Here is a 27,904-nt window from a genome sequence, read left to right on the forward strand (position 1 = left end):
ACACACCTTGAGCTTGCTCTGTAGTCAACATATGCTTTAAACTTCTACCCATTTGCCTCTGTCTCCTACATGCTAGGATTGGAGATGTGGGCCAACACCCCCATCAAACACAACATTTTCTAAACCAGAAGTACCTTCCTAGAACTACATTCACTCAACTCATAAGCTTAGGTAAAAATATTTATTCTTTGCTTTCACTCTGTTGAGTGCAACACAAATAAATATTGGAGTTCTACCTAAAGTGTCCTAGGCACTACACAATCAGTGTCCAAAACCACAGAGGAAACATTACATGGTTTATTTTCTTTCAGGGTTCATACTCGAGAAACTTGGATATAATTGTATATGCTTTGGAAAAAAAAAATCTCCCCCTGACCGTTACCATGACAAACCTGGAAAGACAAGTTCCACTTACAATAGCTCTAGGCTGTAACACAGAATAGAGGGCAGAGAAGGAATGCTCATTTATATTGTTTCCAAGTGGTAGTGGCATCTACACCTAGAGGATCCAGAGGGGGACACCTGTAGTACAGGTGTGTGCAAGTGCTCCCCAGGCCCCCATGTACTGCAGACCTAGGGTTTATAGCATTCTAGGCAAGCAATGTATCCTTTGCCACATCCCCAGCTCAGTACTTTCTGATTAACTGAGGAAGTGAATCTTAAGATGTTTCAGAACTTCATTATACCCCAGTTATGAGTTCTAGAATCACATTGTTTTGTTTTTTGTGTTTGTGTTTGTTTTTCAAGACAGGGTTTCTCTGTGTAACAGTCCTAGCTGTCCTGGAATTTGGCTTGTAGACCAGGTTGGCCTCGAACTCAGAGATCAGCCTACCTCTGCCTCCCCAGTGCTGGGATTAAAGGCGTGTGCTATCACCTCCTGGTCCAACTTAGACTCACGGTACTTAATAATAAAAATTTTACACAAAGTACACAATTTTGACTAGGAAATAACTACATGGGGACCTTCAAGTCTTTGTAGCTAACAGCCTAAAAAAGAAAAGGATCGTGGTTGGGTGAGGATGAACACAGGAACAAAGACACTCAAAATGTCAGGAACACCGTGGGGGAAGTTTTTCTACTACTCAAGTATCTACACTAAAAGCTAACACTTGAAATTCATGTACAAAAATGTTTCAAAGGGTGTAAACATTAGTCTGCATAGGGCAGCACAAAAAGAGCCCAGGATTCACCCAGTAAATCACAGGGCCTCTAGTGGGAACAGTTCTCCACAGATCTCCAGCTTCCCACGTGTGGTTCCTGTGCAGCTGAGTAAAGATGAAGCCGGCCTGAGGGAGACTCACAGGGGACAATGGCCCCGTGAGCATCCTCAGCCACAGGCAGGACCAAGGGCGTGCAGAGACTCATCAGCAGCACTGAGACCTGGGCTTTGTTGCCAGGGGCTCATCGGTCAGTTTAATTTTGTCCATGTCGTTTTCTTCGACGGGAAAGCTTTGCTGGTTCGCGAGGATGTTTTCCACTAGGAACCGGGTAGCCTCGTCGATGTTTATATTATCCTGTAATTGGAGCACAGAATGGGAAGATCAGTGCAGGCTTTGGCCTCGGAAGTAAATGCTGGGTGCAGTAAGGGAACTAGGGAGACGTGCCAGAGGGCGCAAAGCACACCAGCACACGGAGTAAAGTCTTCTCCAGTGCTAGGGTCTGTTATGCTGAGAGTTCAAAGCATTTGTTGAATTGATTTGCTATTTATTCTTTGAACGTTTCCTACATGTATAGAATGAATTTTAGTTATTTCCACTTCCATTAATCTCTCAGACCCTTTCCTTCTTCCCCAAAAATCTTCCTCCTGTTTTCATGTCTTTTTCCTGTGTGATTCAGAGTTAATTAGGGTTGTTGCCCCAGCATGAGTGGGAGGTTATTTATTGACACACAGGAAATGTTTTAGTGGTTACACCACTTTTCTAAACTCAGGTGATGTCGTGAAGAACACTGGCCACAGAATAGCCCTTAGTCTGGGTCTTTGTACCATTTCCTTTTGATTAACTTCAGATTTTGCATTCTTGGTGGGAAGACGATGGGATCATGTGGCCTCCAAGTGCAGGATACACATGTATTAAGGTCATTGCTGCCAGGCTTCCCACTGAGAAGTTACAATTCCACCTTTGGACTTTCTGAATATAAATGGGTAAATATCGTGTTTCTTACACACCTTTCTTCACTAATGTTAGCATCTATTAATTCTCTTCTAAGGCAATGATCACTGTGGTACTGGGAGCTCTCATCTCATTTGTACCAGTCCTGTATTTAGTGGTTAGGACTCTACTGTGAGGAAAAATGTTTTCATCATTTGTTTGTGCATATCCTGGGCTGTTATCAGTTTTACACACTAAGCCCATTGCAAGAATTCTTTACTTGGTGATTGTCCTATAATTCTGTAGCATCTACGAGCAGGCCCCTATGCTCTTTGGGATATGTCCACACTGTTTTGTGCAAGCCTCTTTACTTGCTGGCAACACAGATTATCTCAAGCATGTCTTCACTTTCTGTTTCCATCAGTTATGGAATCCTGTCTTTCTCTTGGTATCTTCAGTCTGTTTACTTAAAAAACTGTATTCACAAACTAGATTGTAAGGATTAGAAGAGTTCATTATTTCTTTGTTTGTTTGTTTTTCGAGACAGGGTTTCTCTGTGTAGCTTTGCGCCTTTCCTGGAACTCGCTTTGGAGACCAGGCTGGCCTCGAACTCACAGAGATCCACCTGCCTCTGCCTCCTGAGTGCTGGGATTAAAGGCATGCGCCACCACCGCCCGGCAAGTTCATTCTTTATGTGGTGTTATTTCCTCCAGTCCTCTTGGTTGAGAGAGCTATTAAATACACACACACACACACACACACACACACACACACACACACACACACACCTCATCTACACCCTTTTTATATATTTATAAATATTCATAAAATAAATGTACACCTATGAAGACACACATAGATTTGTAAATAGGAAGCTCTTTACATTAATTTCTCCAACTAAATCCAACACTATGAAACCACCTACTCCCTTCTTTGTGCAAACCTTCTCAGACAGCAGGACTGTTTGTGTATTGAGGCTGCCTTCACAGTATGGACTGGCGTGAGACTTTTACTCCCCAAGATAACTTTAGCACAAGCGAGGATCTTCGAATTTCCAAAAGTGACCTTCTGTTCTTGTCATTCCCACCCACCATTAGTTATTTTTGTTGCTGTTGTTGTTGTTATGATAAAACACGATGACCAAGGCAACTTAACGGAGGGAAGGATTTATTTGGGCTCACAGGTGGGAGAATATTCAATGTCAGCTCTCACCAGGATGATGGAAGCAAGTGATAAGGGACTGCATCACAGGGCAGCCTCTGAGTGTTGGATGATGATAGAGTTGCTGGCTACGGAAAGTCCCTGGAGGCAGAAGTGAGTGGTCCCAGCATCACACTGTTCTGATTAGTTCATGTTCTTATGTGGTCTTTAGTTTTGTGAACAGATAGATAGTTGTGGTAGAAGAGAGATAGATCCCAGAGGTGCTGCCACCGTCATGGGCCAGGGTGAGCATGGCAGCAGGCAGGCATGGTGACTGGAGCAACTAGCTAAGACTAAGAGATCATGCCTTGATGGACGGTGGTGGTGGCGGCGGCGGCGCACGACTTCAATCCCAGCACTTGGGAGGCAGAGGCAGGAGGATCTCTGTGAGTTCGAGGACAGCCTGGGCTACAGAGTAAGTTCCAGGAAAGGCGCAAAACTACACAGAGAAAGAAACCCTGTCTCAAAAAACAAAAACAACAACACAGAGAGAGAGAGAACATACCTTAAACTATAAGCAGGGAACAGAGAGAGAAAACTGAGAATGATATGAGACTTTGAAATCTCAATGCTAGTTCCTAGTCATATATTTCCTCTACACTGCCTAAACCTCGCCAAACAGCTCCATCAAATGGATCTACATTCAACGTATGAGCTTCTGGGGATATTCTCCTTCAAACACAGGTCTCTATCAGCAGTTACTCAAAGTTGAGTGGGAACAGAAGTCCCACATCACAGTGAAATGAGTTGCAAAGTTCCATATCAAAGTCCATTACGTGCCACGAAAGAGAAAAGACTAAGTTTGTGACCCCCAAAACTATCTTTTGACTATGTATCGATTAGAATCCACACCACTAGACATCAAGCAAAATCCAGAGGTGAAGTTGGTTGCTGACCGGCCGGGAGTAGATCTATTGGTAATACTCATGTGATACTTAGAGCTTTGATTCATTTCTTTCAGACTTTTAAAGTAAAAACTCATAGTAATGTCACACTCTAGATTCTAGACTCTAGAAGACTCTTGAATTGCCACACAGGAAATCTGGTGGAAGGAAATTCTTCTCATATTTGAGGGAAGCACAGAACTGCATGAGAATGTTCACTGATAGGTATGTCCCCCCTCTCTCTTCTATATAGTATCTTGTCTAAAAATATAATAAAGCCAATCACTTATGCAGTCTCAAATTATAGGTTGTATGACAATCATTTTTGAATTTTATAGGCAGATTTTTGTATAAAATTAAAATTTGTTAGCTAGAAGATCAAATAAATCCTCCATGGAATTTTACAGGCAATATAGGAAACTTCTCAGCATATATATATATATATATATATATATATATATATATATATATAGTAGCACACATACTACTCTTCAATGGGAAGTTAAAGCAAATTGTCCAGCATGTACATGGGGCAGAGAGAGGCACAGTACTAGAAAATTTAGTCTCTCCATGATACTTTTCCTTCTGTGATTTCCTCCTTCCTGCCAGGGTAAATAACTCCTGCAGGACCTCTGGCTCCATCTCTCTTCCACCACAACCATCTGTTCATAAAACCAAAGACAATGTAAGATGCTGTATTTATCAAAACAGTGTAATGCTGGGACCACTCACTTCTGCCTCTAGGGACTTTCCTTAGCCAGTGACTCTGTCATCACTCAACTCTCAGAGGCTGCCCTATGATGTGAGCGCTCATCACTTGCTTTCTTCATTCTGATGAGAGCTGACACTGAATAACCTCCTACCTTCAAGGTAAGAGCCTATTAAAGCTAAAAGCCACCTGACAGGAATCCCAGAAACCATCACTCAGGAAGGATATTTGGAGGAACAATGACATGTACACACACACACACACACACACACACACACACACACACACACATGCGCACACACAGGACATACATCTATAGCATGCATATCATAAGCTAGGACAGTATAAAGAATATACAAATAAGGAATGAATGTTTATCATAGAATTTCTCCAAAAGGTCATTATTTTTTTATGTATTTCTGATGGTTATTGAATTCTCTTATTTAACAATTGCAAGGAATACAACCCTCCAGTATATTGAGTGTACCTCTGATTTTTTTTTAACCTTAGTTTTCTAAGTTTCCACGTGGTTAAGCTTTTCAAAATTTACCTTAGTGTTTTTATTTTCTAAAAAAGAAAAAAAAATGCAGTTACCAATAATAGTAGAAAAAATCCATTCAATTATTCAAGAAGCACATAGTAAATGTTGACATTTTGCTCTTGCTTAGAGCTCTGACAGCTAACCCAGTCTGTTAGCGACTGTTCAGGATGAGTCGGACATAGGACATTCATCTTCTAAAGGCATTTCCTCATGTTTTTTGCCTTTTTCAAAAGTCAAAAAGTGTTTGACTTTGACAAAATACCTTATCTCCCATTCACTCCAGTAGCAGGAGAAAAACACCTTGGTTAAGAACTCAAACTTGCAGAAAATGTCATGCAATTTTTGCCCTGCCCGACAGTTCCGCTCGCCTATTCATGGCCCTGTCAGCTAGGTTTGAAAGTGCTTCAGCTTCAGAGAGGGAGACTGTCACATGTCTAAACTGCGTTTCTTGTTCTGTGCTTACAAAACTCCTTGCAGAAATCCATCTCTACACTTCACGTTCCAGCCCAGCCTGACAAGGGCATCAGAAACAGACCTGTCAGGAAAGCCATCTCACCTTGGCAGAGGTTTCAAACCATCCCGTGAAGCCATGCTCCTTACAGAACTGGTCCATCTGGGAAGGACTTTGGCCGCCATCCTTCTTCTGGTCACATTTGTTAGCCAGGAGGACAGCAGGAATGGGGCTGCCATTGGGAAGATGGACTTTACTATCCAGATCACTCTTCCATTTTAAGACTGCCTCAAATGTAGAACTTCTCGAGATGTCAAACACGACAAACGCTCCAAGAGCTTCCTTGTAGTATACTCGGGTCATGTTGCCAAACCGCTCCTGCCCTAGAAATGAATACAAAAGGAGATTAAAAGTTCATGATGGTGAGGGTCATACTTAGGTGCAGGTGCATGCTCAAAGACCCTAAAAACTATTTTGAGAAACACACATCACTGGGGGAATTAAAGACATTCAGACAGAATAAGGACCCATGGACTCAACGCAAGTGGCTGACAATTTGATTGACAGGAGGAGTTAGTCCTTTGTAGAACACATTTACCATAAACTTCAGGATTCCAGTACTGCAGGCTGCACAGATACTCTTTCCTGCTTTCTCTCCCATTAGTCTAAGAAGAGAGAGGCATGGGGAAAAGCAGAAACGTAGAAGTGGAAGAAGAGACAAGACGAGAATAATCTGACGTTTACAGAATGCAGATAGATGATGTGGTAAAAGGCTAGTCAAACACATCAGGACTGGACGGGAGACAAGGTAGCTTGTGATCTCAGTTCATCTTCCCTTCACATCTCTAGCCCATGTCTACCTGCCTTTGACTCAGTACCCATAATTGCTCCCCTCTTAGAAGCAGGCACCGGAAAATGTATGCTTTCCAAACAAGAAGGGGGCACACAGCTGGTTGTATGGGTGTGAGAAGGCTCGATGCACAGTTCTTCAGAGACGATCCTTTGAAAAGACCTGAGCTTCCATTCACTGCTGACCAAATTCTGCTACTCACTATAGTACTGCCTGAACATCCAGACAGGCCTAAAAAGCACGCTGTTACGATCTGCTGCCAAACAAATTTTCACCTAACAAGGCTACCCATCTTTAGCTGACAGATAAAGAGTGGGACAAGACGATGCATGGTCTGGATCGTAGTGACACCCACCCAAGGAGACAAGCCTTCTGACTCCTTCAAGTCTACAGGCTTAGGATTTGGAACTATCCTGCAGCTGCCTCGAGTTCTGAAGCTCATCTATTTAAGCTGTCAAATGACTGACCAGATTCAGGGGGGAAGAATGAGTGACAAGCCATCAGAGTCGAAGGTTGTCACTTTGATCTAAGATGAAAGCACGGTTACAGCACACTCTCCTGTTTTATTTTAAGGTGAGGAACAAGCTTCAACTACATTTTTATCATTGTTTATTTACACAAACACAAAGCTACCCCAGACTGCAAACACCCTTTCTCCTCCAAATTCTATCATGCCATTAAATTTTAAATATTGCTTTGCCTTATGGCCCCTCGTATGTCCAAGCATTTGAATTTCATTACAGCAATGGTCATAGGTTGGGACCTGTCATGGTCATATTTTATTGGTAAGATAAATCTGATTTTAGTTTATTTGTGTAGTTCATTCGATCGTCATGCTGACATTTGTGGAAACGTAGCATTGTACCTTTTTCTACTAATGTACACTGAACAATTACACCGCTCTGTTCACTCAGGCAAAGTCATCAACTCTTCAGAAAAGATTAGATGCATTGAAGTTGTTTGCATTTCAACTTCTACTAATGAGCCTAAAGGAACCCACTGTTAAGAACTTTAATTATTGAACACTAAAGAGCTGTGGCAACAAGTAACTAGCCCCCACTAAGATAGTCCTAGGAAAGCTGGAAGGATTAACATTTTAGGGTACTTTCATAGTTCTCAGTCTGACCATCCTTTGCATTTCAAAAAGATAAGGTGCCAAATTAGCGACAGAATGGATAACTGCATGTTCCAAAGAGCTGCTAAGCTTTCATAACTCTTGCTTTCTTTTTTTAGTCAACCTCCTGAAAATCCCAAATAATTTTTCTGTTAATCATAACCCGTGGTATTAAAAGATGTACTCATTTGCCCTTTCTGATAACTCATACAAAACCAGAAATACCTATGATAAGGAATTTTGGGGGAAGATATGTTGGCTTAGAAATGTCAGATAGATTCTCTGAGATGTCAGGACTAGGAGGAAATTCTCCCTGACAGGCCTCACATCAGAAACTGTACTACAAAACAAACCAACAAACAAAACCCCTGCATGTTAAGTGAAAAAATGTCGGTTATACAATGAAGCAAATGAAAAGGAACTGACTGGGGGATCAAATGTCAATCACTTACCAACTAGTGAAGACTTGCATCCAGAGTAAGTTTGGAAAAAGGACTCTCAGGCAAGAAGAGAAAACACCCAGGTTAACAAAGTCATGAAAACATCAGAGCACACGAGTTACCAGAAGGCAGACTATGCCGGCCCATGCTGAAGGGCCTGGTTCGGGATCTGCTGGAGTCTTTACCTAAGAAGCAGCTGGGTAAAGGAGGAAGCCTGTCCTCAGTAGTTATGAGGGGGCCTGAGGAGGTTTTGCTTCCTGTAATTTATGCACGTTCAGAGTTAAAGCTTGTGCTGATAGAAGAATCAATCAGAAGCTAGGGCTTAGCCATCCTAATAGGTGTATTGAACAAGTGCAGATTAGTTGGGCGGGCGGGGGCGGGGGGGGGGGGGGACGACGACACACGACTCTGTGTAACAGCAACTTCTTTGAGCAGTGCTGAAAGAGACATTACAGGTCGAAACTAGTAGATAGGTGCAAGCATCCAGTTAGTTCAGCTCGCTTATTTTACTGATGAGAGAACGGAGTCCCAAGGAGATACTCAAATCCCCTGGGTTGACTGTACTACTGTACCATCTGATCTGTTAACCCAGATGTTTGCTGGATAACAAACAGATAAATGTCTGCTTGTGTCCTATGTGGAGGAGGAGATTCTTATTAGTCCCAGTAGCTAAGAGTGACTTCCTCCAGCACAGTACAGTGCTGCTACAGTGTCCGCCACCCCCCTACATACACTCCTAGTCATCCCGTGCCTTACTAAAGTAGCTGAGGGAAGATCCCCTGTTGCAGAGTGCACCAGTCACTGATACAAGCAGTAGGTAGCCTTTGTCACCTGCTTTGTGGCTGACAGACTGACAGCACATTTTCAATGGCTCTCCAAATGTTTTGTCTCTCAAACAATGTGCGGCTGCCTCAGGAGGAAGGCGTGTTGATTATAACTTGAAATTTTGGCAACTATGAAGGATAAGAAGGGGAAGTGGAGAGAGAGAGAGAGAGAGAGAGAGAGAGAGAGAGAGAGAGGCTCCAAAGATATCATACAAGCTCTCACATATGCAAATGCACCAATCTTAAAGTAATAAGTTAGCAAAGGATTAAAATATTGATCTTGCTATTTGGAGTTAATGACACCAAGGAGGATCACACAGCAAAACTAGTATTTTTCCAGGAATAAATATTCCCATTTGGCTAGAAAAATACACAAAATCTTTCATCTTACCTCTTTAAAACAAATGGAAATCTTAACAATGAATTCATTTCCCTCAGATTTAATAAACAAAATACCACATTCTGCTGTTACCAGAAGCACAATTCACAGAAACTGGTTTTGGGATTTCCATCATGGCTTTTGCTTGAGTTTTTCCTCTCTATATATCCCTCTTGATAATCCAAATGTTTCTAGTAATATTAGTAGAAATTTAAAATATAAATTTAATAACAAAACTCAGGAGAAATAGAATAAAATGGTGTTTAGTTTCTCCACCTTCAGATACTCACCTCTTCCCCACCCACTGCAAGTTAATATGAGTTACCCATTAACCTCTCAAAGTGATTTGGAAGAAATGTCCAGTTTCTAATTAGTAAATGGAAGGTCTCCTAAAGAAAATCCTTAAATCTCATGGTGCATTTCAGAGATGAAGTACTGTTAACAAGCAATCTCCAATCATAGATTATAAAAGGATCATTATCTATGAAAATAAAAATACCTTGCTAACTTGTATTCACATTCAGAATAGCTGTAAAAGATTGTGACATTGTTTCTAATCTTTAAAATAAATGTATTCAAGAGAAACAAAAAGTATCCTGTCTCTATATGTAAATTGCTCTTGTGTCCACAAACTGGCTTCCACCAGAGGCTCCTGAGATGGCCATGTAGAGGATAAGGATGGCCCCATGACACTTCTACGGTAGTGCTGTGGATCTGGGAAAGGAAGCCAAGAGCATGGAAGGTATGAGTGCGAGGGAACATGGATACCAGGCAGGCTGTCTGATTAAGTGGTAAGCTCCTAGAATGTAGTGGGAATGTGGGTGTGTTGCCAGGGTGCCACGGAGCCCAAGATAGAACAATGCTTCTCAGCTTTAGTATAAATCCGAATCACCCATAGTGTTTGATCGGTGACAACCTTCCAAGTGCTTTGAATTCTGAATGTGAAAGATGGCTAATTGTTAGCCCCAACTTCCCTTTACGGAGTATTTTGGAGCAAGCTCCATGCCCACTTTAAAATATGAGCCTTATATCTCCGAACTGCCCTTGCATGTAGGCATGCCCATTTTACTGAACCACTGAAACAAATAATACAGTCTTGGAATGAGTGAGTGGTGGGAAGCCAACTTTTGTCTATGAAGACTTTATGGGTACTGTGCACTGGTTCTGGAATGCCTCACCCTAGACTTAGGAGTGAAAGAAGTAACTCTTTGTCTGCTAAACCAGGCTGAATGAACACAGTTGTCAGATGAAGAGTCTCCTGACACAGCAGATGCTAATGAATCTGTGCGTGTTACTGATGGTGGATGCTAAGGCCCTTGTGGTTCTGATGAGAGAGACTCCAGAGAATCACAATAGGAATCCCAACATACTCAGAATAATCTTAAGAAGCAATCACAAGCCATGGTGGAGAGTGTGTAAATAAACAGACAGAATCCAGTGGTGGGGGAAATGGGGTAAGAGGGAATCCAGGCTGTCAGCTAAATGACCAATAGAAACTGTAAAGCTACATTTTTGCTATCCATTTATTTATCTATCTATCTCTTTATCTATCTATCTATCTATCTATCTATCTATCTATCTATCTATCTATTTATTTTCCAGCTCTGTCTCTGAAAGGAGCCACCCTGCCTGGCTTGCTGGGCCAAAGGGGAAAAGGCTTTTGATGAGAACACTTGGATGAATTCTAAAACATGTTTCCTTGATCTCTGGTCCCACCATTCAGAAGAAATCTCCCATGTTTAGACAAAAACAGAAAATTCTATATGGAAAGCTTATAAAAAGCAGATGGTCAGTATAATGTATACACGATGAATCCAATTTCTCCAAGAACGTATTTGAAAAATAACACTTCATTCCTGGACTACGTGGCTCACATGCTTCATCAGTGATTGTTAAACAGAGACCAGGCAAATATCTACAACTATTGCTTTGGTTTTTGTTTGTTTGTTTGTTTGTTTGTTTGTTTTTTAGGGTGTGTGCTTGTAGCCATGTACCAATGAAACAGCTTATCATATGCAGAAATGTCCATAGTTAGGAAGTCTTTCAAAATGCATTTTTTTTAAAGATTTATTTATTTATTTATTATGTATACAGTGTTCTGTCTGCATGTATCCCTGCAAGCCAGAAGAGGGCACCAGATCTCATTACAGATGGTTGTGAGCCACCATGTGGTTGCTGGGAATTGAACTCATGACCTTTGGAAGAACAAGCAGTGCTCTTAACCTCTGAGCCATCTCTCCAGCCCTCAAAATGCATTTTAAAAGGATGGGGCAAGTCAAAACCTGCCTACTGTGGAATCTCTGAACTTTATAGGTAAAGAAACACAAAGACTGGAAACATTGGAATGACGGTAGGAAGAAGTGGTAATTATTATGAGTCTACAATATGAGGTACATGCTCTAAATTTAGGTTCCTTCAATGCAACGAGAAACACTTTGCTGGGGCCTGTACCAGCAAGTTACTGTGGTCCTTAATTTGAAGGGTTTACATGAGCCTGTTTGGCTACCTTCCCAGAAAGCATTTGGTAATTCTTGCCTATCATCCTTCTCAAAGCTTTTCTGATGGTTGATATTAATTTTTTTATGGCCCTGTCCACCTTTACAGCCTCCAGAACAACAGTATCGAAAAGGAACTGGCAGTTGAGTCATGTCATGTGACTGGCTCCTCCTTTTGTTTTGCAATCGGGGAATAGTTTTATTCTTTCAGAATTCAGTATGAGTCAGTGTTGTAATCATACATGGAATTTGCTTAGCCTTGGGGAAGTGTTTTGGCATGGTCTTCATTATACAACTTTCCCCGAATTCAAATGGTATGAGCTAAGCAGAATTCACTAGTAACTCAAATGTTCAAATCAAGCATAGTTGTCTGTAGTTATACAAATTCCAGGCCAAATCCAAGTTATCTGCATATTAAGACATCTTGTTATCTGCATATTAAGACACCATGCCCTAAACTCTGACTCTTCAAAAAGACTAACAGTGTCTGGTTACCACATATGCTGACTCATCTTAATCAACTTGACACACAAATTAGTTATCTCAAAGGAGGGAACCTCAATTGAGAAAATGCCTCCATAAGGTCGGGCTGTAAGGCATTTTCTTAATTAGTGATTGATGAGGGAGGGCCCATTGCATTGTGGGTAGTGCCAGCCCTGGGCTAGTGGTCATGGGTTCTACAAGAAAGCAGACTGAGCAAGCCCCGATGAACAAGCCAGGAAGCAGCACCCCTCCATGGCTTCTACAGCACCTTCTGCCTCCAGGTTCCTGTCCTGTGTGAGTTCCTGTCCTGACTTCCTTCAATGATGAACAATGCTGTGCATGTGTAAGCTGAATAAACCCTTTCCTCCCCAACATGGATTTTGGTCACGATGTTTTATCACAGCAATAGGAATCCTAACAAAGACACCTAGTAAGTTTTCTAGTTGTTATTTGGAGTTATGTATGTGCCGAACACTACAAGAGTTCCTGTTGAAAGCAGCAGCTAACATCAGCGATCCCCCCTGGAGTTTATAAAATGTTTCTTTCTTTCCCAGTAAAGCTCAGGCTTCAGATTTTGGCAAGGGTGCAACAATGACATCATCATGGCAGGCAGATGGGCTATGTCTCCCTCCTGCCTGTGGTGTCAGTTCTAGAAGAACTAAGCTGGGTGTGCTGGTACATTCTTGGAGGTCCAACAGTAGGGAGGCTGAGGGAGAGGGATCTAGAGTTGGAGGCTAGCTTGGGCTACATACAGAGGAAGAAAAAGTGGGGAGGGCGCGCAAAGAACAGAGGTGATGTAGAAAGAAAACCCTTCTTCTTCTTCTTCTTCTTCTTCTTCTTCTTCTTCTTCTTCTTCTTCTTCTTCTTCTCCTCCTCCTCCTCCTCCTCCTCCTCCTCCTCCTCCTCCTCCTTCTCCTCCTCCTCCTCCTCCTCCTTCTTCTTCTCCTTCTTCTTCTCCCCCCCTCCCCATACAGGATTTCACTGTGTAGCCCTGGCTGTCCTGGAATTCACTCTGTAGATCAGTCTAGCTTTGAACTCACAGATCTACCTGCCTCTGCATCCCAAGTGCTGGGATTAAAGGAATCCAGAACTCCTGCTTCTGTTTTCTCAAGTCTCCAAACATCATCTAATACTTAGTATCAACACTAATTTACATGTAGTAAAAGAAACCCCATTCGAATGGGGTTTCAAACCACTTCTGTGAAAGCTGCACTGGATATCCCTATTGGTCACCGTCACAGGCTAAGGCAACCTTCAGGAGGTAAGAAATTTTCAAGAAGCAATAGAATGTTCGTTTGTTCGTTCGTGTTCTGGGCAATAGCCAAAAGTGATTCACACGAAGCCTCTGGCATAAGAGGATGGATGACATTTGAAATGGACTTTCAGCTGTTTCTGTTTTTGTTAACAAACAAGGAAAAAAAGCGGAGCCCAAGACCAAATAACTTTCTGAGAGATTGGTATCCATGTGCATAAATGTATCTTCTCATCTGAGTTTGACTCTGCTCTTGAGCAAATGAGTGTAAAGTTTATAATTCTTCAATACTTTTCATCTGGAGTGGCTATGAAAGAACGGAGCACTTACTACCTGGCAGGCAGAAGCTATGTGTCCGTCCACCATACCAGCTGTGTAGCCACATCCTCCAGGGACTTCAGAGTGTGTACTTCGTGGTAAGGATCATGGCAAGGTGTTCTCCAGTCTTAAACAAGCTCCTATTCAAATGCTTCCTGGCAGACAGAGCTTTGGAACTTGCAATGACTGAACAGGGTAAACTTTGCTACCATTATCATTAAAGGCCCAGAGGGCACCTCCCACACCCCCGAGAACACAGGCTAGGGGAGCAAGGGGTCTCACAAAGACAATGCAACAATTGAAAGCAAAAGGAAGCAATTCGGTGTTTGTGGGATGGGGAAGTGCCCAAGAGAAGGCAAGATTATTGGTTTAGGGAAGGGCAGGCAGCGGGAAAGTTTCAGAACTTTCCCAGCCCTTCTCTGGGGTCACCAAGCCTCCCAAGTTTGAGGAATTTCAGGAATGGAGTTTCCCCTCACAAAGGCTTGGCTGGGCTCCTGGTTTTTTTTTTTTTTTTTTTTTTTTTTTTTTTTTTTTTTTTTTCACCACCCATAACTCCAACCCTTCTTAGTAAATTATAAGCATGTCTGTCATTACTCCGAGGTAAAATTTCTTGGCTCACGGAGAGAGAAAACCCTTACATCAGCGGGGCACAGACCCAAGACAGAGGAGAGGGAACATGGTCGAAAGTAATGAGGTTTTTGTTGTGCCACAAACACAGCGGTCCTCGACCTTCCCACTGCTGCGACCCTTGAATGCAGTTCTTCATGCTGTGGCGACCCCCCCACCACACAATTATTCTCGTTGCCACTTCATAGCTGTTAATTTTTCTACGGTTATGAATCGTAATGTAAACATCCGTGTTTTCCCGATGGTCTGGGGCGACCCACATGGGTCTTTTGACCTCCAGGTTGAGAACCGCTGTACTAACCAGGAGTGGAACTTCAGTAGGAGAGGGGACAGGCCTCCCCAAGCCGACTTTCCAGGACCCTTCCAGCCCCTCCAGGCGCCACTGGTCTTCCCCTTCCATTCGTCCACTTCTAAAAGCGCACCGCGAGGAGCTCAGGCAGAGAAAAGAAAAGAGAGGGACCAGGAGGCAGAGAGGAGCGAGAGTCTGCTGGCTGGCACAGGGACGCTGCCCGCTTACCCGCGATGTCCCACAGCTGCAGGCGCACGAGCGTCCTGCTGTCCCAGTTGAGGACCTTGAGGGCGAAGTCCACGCCGATGGTGGCCCGGTAGTGCTGGGAGAAGAGCTGGTGCACATAGCGCTTGATGATGCTGGTCTTGCCCACCCCGAGCTCGCCGATGACCAGCACCTTAAAGAGGTGCTCGCGGGTCTCGGGCGCCGTGGCGGCGGCCGTCGTCCCCGGGTGTCCGAACCCCTGGCCCGCCATGGGCACTGCGGCCGTGGAACCTTCCCCTAGGCTGTCAGGGCAGATCCTTCCTCCGCGCACCCGGCGACGCTAAGTCACGCGAGTCACCGGACCCGGAACCGACCGCGCGCAGCCAGGCTTGGCTGCACCCTGCGCCGGGCGAGCCCGGTCCGGGAACTTCCTCTTCCCGCGGGACCCCCCTCGTGGTCCACGGCGCCCCCTGCTGGCCTCAGACCGCATGGGGAGCCGGGAGGGCAGTGCTTGGCACTGAGCCCATGCCTTTGATTTCTAGTTAAGTGGGACATGAAAGGCAGGTGATTGAACTTCGCAAAGGACTAAGGCTGGGTCTTGTGATAAATCTAGTTTTAATGTGTAAGGAAACCGCACGCTGCTTTCGATAATGACCGCAATTTACATCGTCAGCAACGGTGTGTGAGCATTCCCTGTTCTCCACACCTTGGCCAACACTTAACTATCTCTGGCTGTTTTGGTAATAGCTATCCTGTTAAGTGTGAGATGATGCCTGCATGGGGGTTTTGATTGACATTTCCCTGATGGTTAGAGACGTCAGGTTCCTTCGTCAGTCGTACACAAGTTGACCATTTGTATATTCTCTTTAGGAAAATGTTCATTCAGATCTTCTTGCCCATTTGATAACTGGGTATTTGAGCCTTCTGTTTGCTGTTGAGCAGTGTGGACTCCTTAGTGTTTCGGATGTGCGGCTAATGTGTATTTTTCTCCCAGTCTGTAGACTTCTTTCTTCATTATGCTTTGGTGTCCAGAGATTTTTCTAGTTAATGGATTTCCATTTGTCTGTTTCAGCTTTAGCTTTGCGGTGATTCCCAATATAGTTTCTCAGCTCAGTGCCAGCATGTGACCCAGAAATATGTACTGTGAGGATATACCCTAAAGAAATGAAATCAGGTCCTCCTGGGAGATAAATGCACTCCTAAATTCATTATAGTATTATTCACAATAGCCAAGGTGTGGGGAGAATGGAAGTGTATATGAGCAGAAGAAAGGAAGCTGTATTGAATAAATATACATATATTTATACTTACATATATGTTTGTGCATATACACAATAGAGTATAATTTAGTCTTAAAATGGATGAAACCAGAGGACACGTTTCTTTCTAAACGAAACAAGTCTGACATGGAATGAGAAGTGTTACGTTGTATTACTTATTGTTAGATTCCAGATGTTTCCCTAGTAAAGGGATTAGTCATGGCCCCCACCCCACGGGACTCTAAAGCTTCTTGGACATGTCAAGCCCTTCATTGACCTGCAAAACTAGCAGGTCGCTGCCCCAAGGCAGGACAGGAAAACAGGATTAACTTTCTGTTTTCCCGGCCCAAGGCAACCTGAACCACAGCCTTACATCATATCAAGTACCTCCACCAAACAGCTAAGCTCAGATCCCCCATCTCTAAAAGTTTATGAAAGTGAGAAATATTCTGGGTTCTTTGAGAGATTGTTGGGACTCCTCTGCTAGCTTCTCCTGCCCCAGTGGCACACACACACGGCAACACCCACACATTCTCACACACACACACACACACACACACACACACACACACACACACATCTTGATTTTGATCCTTTTGCATAAGTACCCAGAAGCGGAATTTCTGGATCATGTAGCATCTGTATTTCTATTTTTTAGTGCCAGCTCCATACTATTTCCCACAGTGGATACAATATTGTCATCCCCAGAGATCTAGAATTTCTAACAGTGTCCCATGAGCTGTCAGAGCAGGGACCATACTTTGGTTTAGAATTCAATCACTTCTATGTCTGCTATAAGTCTGACACACTTGGTGTGGTAGGTTGAAAGTAACTGGCCCTCATCATCTCATAGGGAGTGGCACTGTTAGGAGCTGTAGCTTTGATGGAGTGGGTGTGGCCTTGTTGGAGGAAGTATGTCACTGTGGGGGCGGGCTTTGAGGTTTCCTATGCTCAGAATATTACCCCCTTAGTGTCTTAGTCGACTTCTTGTTCCCTGCAAGATGTAGGATTCTCAGTTATTAAAGCACTATATCTGCCTGCACATCACTATGCGCCCCAATGTAAGACAAATTGCTAAATGGTATTATTAATAATAATAATAAAAAACCTGGAGCCACATGTTGGGGTGAAAACTGAGAGATTAGAGAAGGAGAAAGAAGCCAGGCATGTTCTTACCACTAGGAAATCCTCAGCCCGAGAGATCTACTTCCTGTATACTCATGCCTATATACCTTTCTGTGCTCTGTCATCTTACTTCTTCTCTCTGCCCAGCTACATCACTTCCTCTTTCCACCCAGCTCTATCACTTCCTGTCTGTCTGTACAGACCTCCAGACCTCTATGGTTAACTAGTACTGGTACCACACCTGCCTCTTTTTTCAGTGTGGCCTTGAACTCACAGAGATTTGGATGAATCTCTGCCTCCCAAATGCTAGGATTGAAGGCGTGTGCTACCACTGCCTGACCTCTATGTTTAATATAGTAGCTAGCTTTATCCTCTGATCCCCAGATAAGCTTTATTGGAGTGTACAAATAAAATATCGCCACACCCCAACACGATGATAATGAATGAAACTCTGAAACTGTAATTAAATGTTTTCTTTATAAGAGTTGCCATGGTCATGGCATCTCTTCATAGCAACAAAAACCCAAGACACTTGGAGATCTAGTTTTCCAAGGAACCCAAAACTTCTGTTTAATATTTTAGAAGGAAAACTCTGGATTCTGCATTTAACAAACAAACCTTCTGGAGCTTGAGGCACATACTTGACTTAAGACTGAAGACTTCCATAATACCAAGCAATACAAGCATTAAATAGTATCTGAGTTGGGGATGGTTGCAAGTTAGGGAGGGAGAATGGGGAAAAAAAATCTTAGAATTCTGGATTATTTTAATGGGAAACACTTTTGTTTTTGTATACAACAAAGAAAATAATACAAATATTCTGAGACTTGTGAATGGCTGCTTTTATTTGAAATGAATTTTCCATTTACTACATCTAAAAATGTAGCCTTACATGATGCTCTCACATGCGTTTCTTTTGCCTCTTTGAAAAGAGGGTCTTGCTCTATGGTAATATTTTATTTGTGCTGAAATGTGATTTTATTTGTATGTTAATAAATAAAGTTTGCCTGGAGATCAGAGGTCATAGCGAGCCATAAGCAGAGTCAGGCAGTGGTGGTGCATGCCCTTAATCCGATCACAGGGCAGGCAGAGTCTCTGTGTGGTCAAGGACACAACCAAGCATGATGACATGAACCTTTAATCCCAGTACCAACCATTAGAGACCTGGAGGTCTGTATAGACAGGAAGTGACAAGGAAGTCATGTGGTCGGGTTTAGAGCCAATGAGAAGGAAGAACAGAAAGACAATAAAAAGACAAGTCAGACAGGAAGAAACTCACTCTCGAGGGAAGCTGCTGCTGGTGGTAAGCTAAAGCTGGTCATGATTCTCTGATCTCTTTGGCTATTTACCTCTGTATTTGGCTCTGTGTTTCTTATTTATTAAGACTGTTTAGAATTTCATCTACATTGTTCCATACCTTGAACTTGAGATATTCTTGATTTAGCCTCTAACATTCCAGGACTGCAGCTGTGCTCCTCCACGTGTAGCCTTCCTTTCCCATCTGTGTTTGCTTTCTCCTTCACCTGGACTCTGTTTCACACAGTTGCCCCATCTCAGGCTTTTCCAACCAAACTCTCTCCTTCCTTTATCTGCTAGATAAAAGGCTTACCTGATCTTCTCAAAGTTGTATACATTTATTTATTGGTTCAAAAGCTTATAATTGTGGCCAGAGTGTTTTAAGCACTTGAGGTAGAAAGAACCAGAGTGGACAACGTTCTTGATCTTGAGGGCTTCATGCTGGAATGAGTTCAGGAGAAGCAGCTTCAAAACAATCAGACACATTCTTTTGAGCATGAAGTTTATGAAGAATAAAATATCATTTAGTGATAATCATTGAATGGGAACAATAGCATGGTATTCCTGAAATAAACATTGAAAATAGATTACAAATAAGTTTTGCTTGATGCTCACTTTAAAAACCAGCCGGTCCAGGCTCATCACTGAAAGGGCAGTGTTTTCCTGCTCTGTGATGCCTTCACTTAGTTCACATGTTCTCATAAAAATGTCTGTTTCTGTGCTCCCTCCTCTTCCGTTGGCTTGTGTGTCAGGCTTGCACCAACTCTGATGTGGTTACTACGTCTTTATTATGCAGTTGCTTCTAAGCCACACCCCTTTCTTCCATAATCTGTGTTTATATGTGCGTATGTGTGTGCATATACAGGCATGTTTGTGTGTATGCATCTGTAGGTATGTGTTTCTGAGAACATTCTGTAATCCTTCAAAATTGTCTTTCCATTCTGGTTTCCATCTAATGTCAACTTTTGCAAAGACACTGCCCGGTCTTTTGTTGGAACTAAAGTGGATACAACTCACTAGTTTGAGGAGAATTGAAAATGAGTACAATATCAAATCCTTAAATATATTGATATGGTGCAATAATTATGCACCAGTACAATAATGCATGTAATAATGCAAGTGTTACTATCTTTCAATCATAAGATGAGATTTTCAATTTTATGAATTTTTGTTACTTTTACAAAGCCATTCTATACATATGTGATTATGTATAGAATGCACTTTGTATTATTACTAACACATGTATTATATATGTAGTGTATGTACTTTGATTGTATTCATTCTCCTATTTTCCTCTCTTGTCCCTCTACCCCCTCTTGCTGATCACATTCTTTGAAATCAAAGACTTGTCTATAATGAATTAAGATTCAATGATTGTAATTCTAAACATTTACTGTTAGAATTACATTATATGCCTTGTGTATTTACTAATTCTTTAGCTTCCTAATATCTATAAGTTTAATTCCTTCTTTATTTTATTTCACTTTCAGGGACTTCCAATATAATTTTCTTAAAAATGAAGAGAGTACAGAGCTCACATATTTTATGTGCTGGGAGGTGGTGGTGCATGCCTTTAATCCCAGCACTGGGGAGGCAGAGCCAGGTGGATCTCTGTGAGTTTGAGGCCAACCTCATCTACGGAGCGAGATCCAGGACAGGCACCAAAACTACACAGAGAAACCCGGTCTCAAAAAACCAAAAAGAAAAAAAAAATATGTATATAAGTGTTTGGCTTGCATGTGTGTTTGTTCACCACACACGTGTTTGGTGCTCACAGAGGCCAAGAAGGGCATGGATTCCCTGAAACCATAGTTACAGACAGTTGTGAGCAGCCATGTGAGTGCTGAGAATCAAACCCTGGTCTTCTGGAAGAGTAGTCAGTGCTCTACTGCTGGGCCATCTCTCAGCTTCACCTAGTTTTAGATGTGAAGTTATCTACAGCCAATATTCATTTTAACCAACTTTTAATTCTTAGATGGTATTAGACTTACAAAAATGTGTGGAGACACTAGCCTACATATTCCACACTAGTCACCCTGTTGTTATTATTTTATAATGACACCTTAGTCACAACAGATGAATTCATATTTATACAATTATTTGAAAGTCATACTTTATGTATACTTACATAGATTTGATTTAATGACTTTTTATTTTCTATTTCAGTGGCCCATTCAAGATCCCACAGTAAATTTGATCAACTTGTAAAGCGGTTTTATTCCCAACACATTTTTGGGCTTTGGATGTTTCTGATAAACTTGATGGTTCTCAGCACTTGGGAGGCAGAGGCAGGCGGATCTCTGTGAGTTCGAGGCCAGCCTGGGCTACCAAGTGAGCGCCAGGAAAGGCGCAAAGCTACACAGAGAAACCCTGTCTCGAAAAAACAAAAAAAAAAAAAAAAAAAAAAAAAAAAAAAAAAAAAAAAAAAAAAAAAAAACTTGATGGTTCTGAGATGTATAGTGTAGCTATAATGTATAATACATCTCAGTTGGATTTGTCCATTTTTTTTTATCATTGTTAGGCTAGAGCTATGGCAATTTGGGAGGGAAACCATACAGTATAGAATTACTGTTCTTACCAATCTTATAAAGAGTATGTGGCATCACAAGGTAACTCAGGTTAAGAAAGATAAATGTGCATGTTCAATTGCATATGTAGGTAATAGTACTTAGTGTTTATGTAGATGTATCTATGAGGGCATGAGTGTGGGTATAGGTTATGGGACTAGATAGCAGATCTCTCTCTCTCTCTCTCTCTCTCTCTCTCTCTCTCTCTCTCTCTCTCTGTGTGTGTGTGTGTGTGTGTGTGTGTGTGTGTGTAATTCTAGACCACACTTTTTTTTTTAGGTTCTATATTTAAACACAGGGGCATTTATTTATTTATTGAACTCTTGCTTTGAGCATTTTTCTAAGTATAACACCATTTTCTGTTTGGCTTCTGTATTCTCTGCAAGTTTTTTTTTTTTTTAGATCAACAATAGTTTCAACTTTTTACCAGATACATCCAAAAAAATTTATGATTTTCTTTATCCTTAATGTTCTGAAATAAGATGGGTCTTAATGTGGATATTTTTGTATTAACTGGACTTGTGGTAGTTAGGCTTTCTATTTTTATTGCTGTGACAGAATACCCAACAGCAACAAATTGAGGGAAGAACTGATTTATTTTGGCTCACAAGTTCAGAGGTTTCAGTCAATATGACAAGGAAGCCATGATAGATAGCTCACATCATGGTGGTCAAAAAACAAAGGGAGAGGGAGGGCTTGTGTTAACTGACTCCTTGGCCTTCTTCATTACAGTAAGGGTAACAGCCTATAGAGCAGTATTGCCCACATCCAGGGTAGATTAATCCTTCCTGGAAATGCCCTATAGACAAGTCCAATGAATACAAAAAGATTCACACTGAAGCATATCTTATTTCAGACCATAAAAGATAAAGAAAATGAGAGAAGCTAGGGGTTTGCTGTATCAAAATTCTAGGCATACCTCAGTTCAATCATACTGACAAAATTAACTATCATAAGACTCTCAATAGAGGATTTTAGATCCAGAATTTCTAGAATGTTCCTTAGATTATATAATTTCTAATACCTTACCTTTTACTTTCCTGATTTCCTCTCTTTGAAATGCTTCTTACCAGGTTGTTTAACCTACATCTATTTTTTTTTTAAGTTTGTTTGTTTGGGATTTTAGTTTTTTTGTCTTAGTGATTGCTGAGATAATGTTCCACAGAGAATTTCTCCAGAGCTCAGCTTTGTATATCAAATAGGTCTTGTTTACTTGTTCACCAGGCTCCAGCTGTCTGGGCTTTGCGTGGCTTGGCTGGGTCAGCTAGTCTTGGCTGATCAGGCGTATCTGCTCCACACATTCCTCATTTTGTCCTGTGCCAGGCAGGACATTTTCTCTTCTACCTACAAGTGAGCTTCATGGCTGCAGCCCAACATTAACAGAGTGGAGTAATATCCTCTACTCTTTGGGGGAAAGCAGTAGCTAGTCTGTGCAGAAATAATCCAAACAAACAAAGCTAGCTATTATAAGTTTAGTCTCATTTTTTTCTAGATGACTTCAGAACGGCTGTCTTCTGCAACTGTATTATTTCCAAGAACTCCTCTTTGTTCTTTTTATTTATTTATTTTTAACTGAAAGTGCTGTTTCTTTTAAACAAACAAGTATTTTCTCATCTCTTCTGAACAAGTTTTCTCTTTTAAAGTATTTGACCTAGTCACTAAATTTCTCTATTTTTTGGAGATTTTTTCATATTAAATTTGTTCTTAAGATTTTGAAATTTTATGTGTATAAATATTTTATCTGCATATACATACATGCACTACTTGTGTGTCTGGTGCCCATGGAGGTCAGAAGAGTAGGTCATATGCCTTGGAACTAGAGTTACGGATGATTGTGATCTACCATGTAGGTGCTAGGAACTGAACCTGGTCCTCTGCAATAATAACAGCTATTCTTAGTTATTGCCTCATCTCTCCAGCCCCGAGTCCTTTCATCTTTATTGTGTTTGATCTTCTAGAAGAGAAGTTATTATTAATGTTCTCATGATATTTCACCAATTCAAAGGTAGGACGGTATTGTCAATTAGAAGGCTGGTAAACAATGCCAAGGGTTGTACATTTCACTTTAGGATAACAAGGTGAGACCTGGCTATTGTTGTTCATTCTATGTAAGCATCTGTAGGCTTCTCTTCGGCCACTCTGTCTCTCGAGATAAACATTTTCTAAGATCTGAGAGATATAAGCCTGGTTGCATGATGAAGGTGTGACATTTTCCTTGGGGAGCCTGTGTGGGAGACCATTTTCAGGTTCCTCATGGCTTTACCCAGCAGGTCTACATAGAGGATGATTAGGACCACGGGCCTGAGTGCAGGTGTCTGAGATGGTCTGCACTTGGCTGTGCTGGGGGAGGAGGTCTTTTGCTCCACTCCTTGGCATCTCTATAAATACCCTGGGGCAGAGCTAGTCAGGGCCGGTTGGAAAAGATTTCAGGCTATCCTTTATTTTCTATCTGTTTATCTCCACAATATAAATCCTTCTATTTAATATTTCCTGCTGATCACACTCAAGAAAACTCTGGGGAGCTGTGGGGTTGGTGGGTAAATGCCGCACAAGCCTCTAGACTCGCTATGCCCTGCTGTTCTGCATGGTGCTTTGCCCTCTATTGCACCAAGTGTCTTCCCCACTGTACTAATTCCTGACAATAGCATGATGCTGTCTATAGGAAGACGGGAATATGAGACGGTGTTGTACAAGACTGCAGAATTTAAAGTGAATTGAAGAGGCTGGAGCAATTGCTCAGCAATGAAGAGCACTATCTGTTCTTGTAGGGGCTCCTAGGGCCCGTATGGGGCAGCTCAAAACTTGCCTGTAATAGCAGTTCTAGGGGATTTGACATCTGACTCCCTCCTCTGACTTCTTTAACCACTTGCATACATACACACACGTGTACTCACATGCACATGCACCACATACACACTCAACACACACACATACACATAAATACAGATACACACATATACCCACTAACGCACATACACACACTAACACCTACAAACACACACATGAAAACATACACATACACACACAATATAAACACATATGAACACAGATATATACACATAGATACACACAGATATACACACTACATATAATACACATACATACACAAATGAACATAGATATACACACTAACACACATACACACATGCACAGAGATACACATATATACATACACAGACACATGTATACACACATACAAACACACATATATACATGCAGATACATATACACACATAAATTTTAAAAGATAGGGTAAATCTTTAAAGTGTTTGGAGAGTATGGCTTTCAGGGTAGCTGTACCTGCAGTTCCCAGTGTCTGCAGGTTACACTAAATCATCTTATTCTCAGGCCTCCCTTGGTTTTTAAAGCTTTATCCATGTCAGTCAGTAACATTGTGTCGTACTCACCTTCAGAATGTCTGTGTGATTTCTTCGTGGTATCCCCTCACTCTGTTTGATCTCTTGAACTGTCCATTTTTAAAATTAGTCACTTTCACATTTTGCTAGATTTAGGAGCAAATAGAGATGCATACAAGTGTTCATGTTTAGCTAGAAGTCAGCATGCTATTTCTAAAATTCAAATTGAATCATGCTTCTGTCTTTTCAAAACCTCACTAAGTGCAAAAAGAAATTTCATTGATGAGAGACGAAGACTACAGTTATCTGTGGGTCTAAGGACACAGGGTGATTCCCCGTGAGGCCCCAACCCTACACAAAGAACTATAAGCTACTGAGGAAAGCTGGAAGCAGGAGAGATGGCCTCCTCAGGAAAGAACACACCCATTGGTTGTCCAGTGTTAAGTGGTCAGTCCTGAAAACATGCATAGAGATAGAACAGGTTATATTTAAGATTATATATGTATATACACACATGCTTACACTTACACATACATACATGCATGCATGCAATAAAAACTAGTGAAAAAAAGTGATTTTGAAGGAGAGTGGAGAAGGGTAAATGGGAGGGTTTAGAAAGGGGAGGGGGAAATGTTATAATCATATAATCTCAAAAAGAAAACATAACAAAACCCCTCACTGACAGTTCATCTTATGTAACTTCGAAAGCTATTGGGGTCCAGCCCCATTAACTTTCTCTCAGAGTCTCCGGAAAAATCTACAACCAGCTAGGAATCTAACCTGAGGGATATCAAATGAATCTATGCACACCATGCTCTTTCAGTCCATCCCCTTTATTGTTCTAAGTAAGCTTCTGATCTCTGCTGTTCTCTCCTTGTTCTCCTGCTTCTCTAAGTCTACAGCGTCTCTTCAGCTCTCATTCCTAGCACCTCTCTTCACTGACTATCCATACATACATTTCTCACAGGAGACTCCTTGCAATCCTGAGAAAAGTGTCAAAATCCTCAAGGTCATAGCACACTCCTAGAATAGCTGATAAGGAGCAGAGCCATTACCATGGAACACAAAGTTCCAAGGTCTCAGGACCAGAGCGTGCAGTGCCCAGTGCCGCAAACTCTGAGACACAGCTTTTTATCAGTAGACTTGGCAAGCAAAGAATTGGCAGGCTTTTCTTAGGGTGTTTTGTGTTAGTAGCTTTGGTGAGACACCTGAGACTCTGACCTTGTACATAACTGTAAAGTTTTAAACTTATGATCTATCTACAAAGGTCTTTATTCTAGTTTGAACTTGCTCTGAGGTAAAAATGAGCTAAATGTGTGCAGTTTGTGTTAGACTGAGGAGAGATTATTATTTTCTGTGTTAGCCTGAGCAAAAAGAACAAAGCAGGCTTTAAGTGTCTACAGGCTCATGGGACAATGGATCTGGCTATGAATCATATCCTAGCATATTTTCTATATATCAAAATTATACAGCTAAATGAAAAGTCATTTTCCTGACCACCTACAGATATATGTGGCCATAACAGTGTGATGTAATTATGAGATTACATATATACATTTTATGAAAATGCATGCTAATGGGGAGATCATAGCTGTTATTGCACAAGAAGTTGACAAGAGACAGCCAATTCATTCAAAAGGCAATAACTTTAACATGCCTTGTGTGATGGCTTGGTCCTCTACCAGAAAGAACCCTTGGTTCTGTTAGGTTTGCCTTTTTAACACTCATTGTCACCTGCTGTAGACTCTCATGGCCTTTTGCTACCAACAGCTCTCAATAGTAACTGACACTTGATACCATTGGGCAGGGATTTCCAGTTCTTTCTCCATCTGCTGGCAATGTTCTGTTCTCTGTTTGTGTATGTTGATTTTAGATATTTCATATAAGTGGTAACATGTAGAGCTGACTCTTCTCTGACTGGCTTATTGAAGGATTTCCTTATTTTTGTAGAGTAAATAATACTCCATTGTATGCATTAATCACATTTTCTTTATTTGGCCTTTTTTTTCTTAGAAATTTGAGTTAACACCATGCCATGGTTAATGTGAGTAATGCTACGATGAACAAAAAGGGACTCATATTGTGTTAAGATCATATATTTGATATTTGTGCATACATACCAAGAAATAGTATTGATGGATAATATAGCAGTTCCATTTTTAATTTTTAGAATAAACATAAAGTTTTTGTTCAATGAATACAACATTCCATTTTCATACCAACAATATACGAAGGTTACAGCTTCATCACATTGTTTCTATGGGTATAAACACAGATACTTAGAAGGCAGTTTGACACTCCAGCTATTTAACTAAACAGTAGTAAGTTCCCTATTAGGGTCTGTGACTTTCCCAGCTATACGTTTTTGACTGGTTTGACAGAGTGTGTGTGAGTTTCCATCTGCAAAGCAGACCTCCAAGCGCAGTACAGTTGGTTCCTCCCACAACAGCCATGCTACTACTGCACAAGCAGTCACATCTTACCTGGCAAGTTGTGATTGACGTCCATAGCATTCACAGCTGGGAAGGGCCATCGGTGCCTTTTCTTCTCCAGCACTTTGAATAGTACCTTCTATCCCTGTGAGAGCTAGCCAGTAAGGAAGATGTTTTCATCTCTTCAGTTTGCTTTCTCTTTCTCTTTCAACCCAGGTCCTCTTTAAGTTCACTAATACCCATCCTAACGGATGTGCTGTGATATCTCAAAATGATTCTACCTACCTGCATTTGCCTAATGATTAATCCAATTGCACACCTTTTCATATACCTGGTGGCCATTTGTGTGTTCTCTTTGACGAAATAACTATTTAAGCTTTTCTCCGTGTTGAACTGGGTTGTGTGTCTGTGTATCAAGTTGTTGGAGATTCTTGGATATTTTGGATACTAACCCTTTGCTGACAAGTTTGCAAATATTTCCCCCACCAAGTAGCCTACCTTTCTATGCTTGCAATTGTTTTCTGTGTTGTAAGAAAACTTTAGCTTGATATAATGTCCCTTCTTCTTTTTATCATTTGATGTTTTGTTGTCAAACCCAACATTTAATTGCAAAGACCAATATCAAGACGTTTTTCTCCTCTTTTCCTCAAAGAGGATTACAGTTTTAGGGTTTTTACATTCACAGTCAACAACACAATTTTGTGCACCTTAAAATATAT

The 27,904-nt window shown here is 41.5% G+C and overlaps 1 protein-coding gene across 1 annotated transcript; it reads right to left on the bottom strand.

Moving 5' to 3' along the window:
• Window positions 1-796: 796 nt before the first annotated feature.
• Window positions 797-15,566, bottom strand: Rab32 (RAB32, member RAS oncogene family). Its single transcript, XM_028861134.2, has 3 exons — window positions 15,175-15,566; window positions 5,981-6,258; window positions 797-1,514 (listed from the first exon to the last, which is right to left on the bottom strand). Exons 1-3 carry the CDS (start codon window positions 15,419-15,421, stop codon window positions 1,365-1,367), a joined length of 675 nt encoding a protein of 224 aa, XP_028716967.1. The 5' UTR covers window positions 15,422-15,566; the 3' UTR covers window positions 797-1,364.
• Between the last annotated feature and the right edge of the window lie 12,338 nt (window positions 15,567-27,904).

This window comes from Peromyscus leucopus, chromosome 8a, assembly GCF_004664715.2.
Source record: "Peromyscus leucopus breed LL Stock chromosome 8a, UCI_PerLeu_2.1, whole genome shotgun sequence".
Classification (NCBI taxonomy): Eukaryota; Metazoa; Chordata; class Mammalia; order Rodentia; family Cricetidae; genus Peromyscus; species Peromyscus leucopus.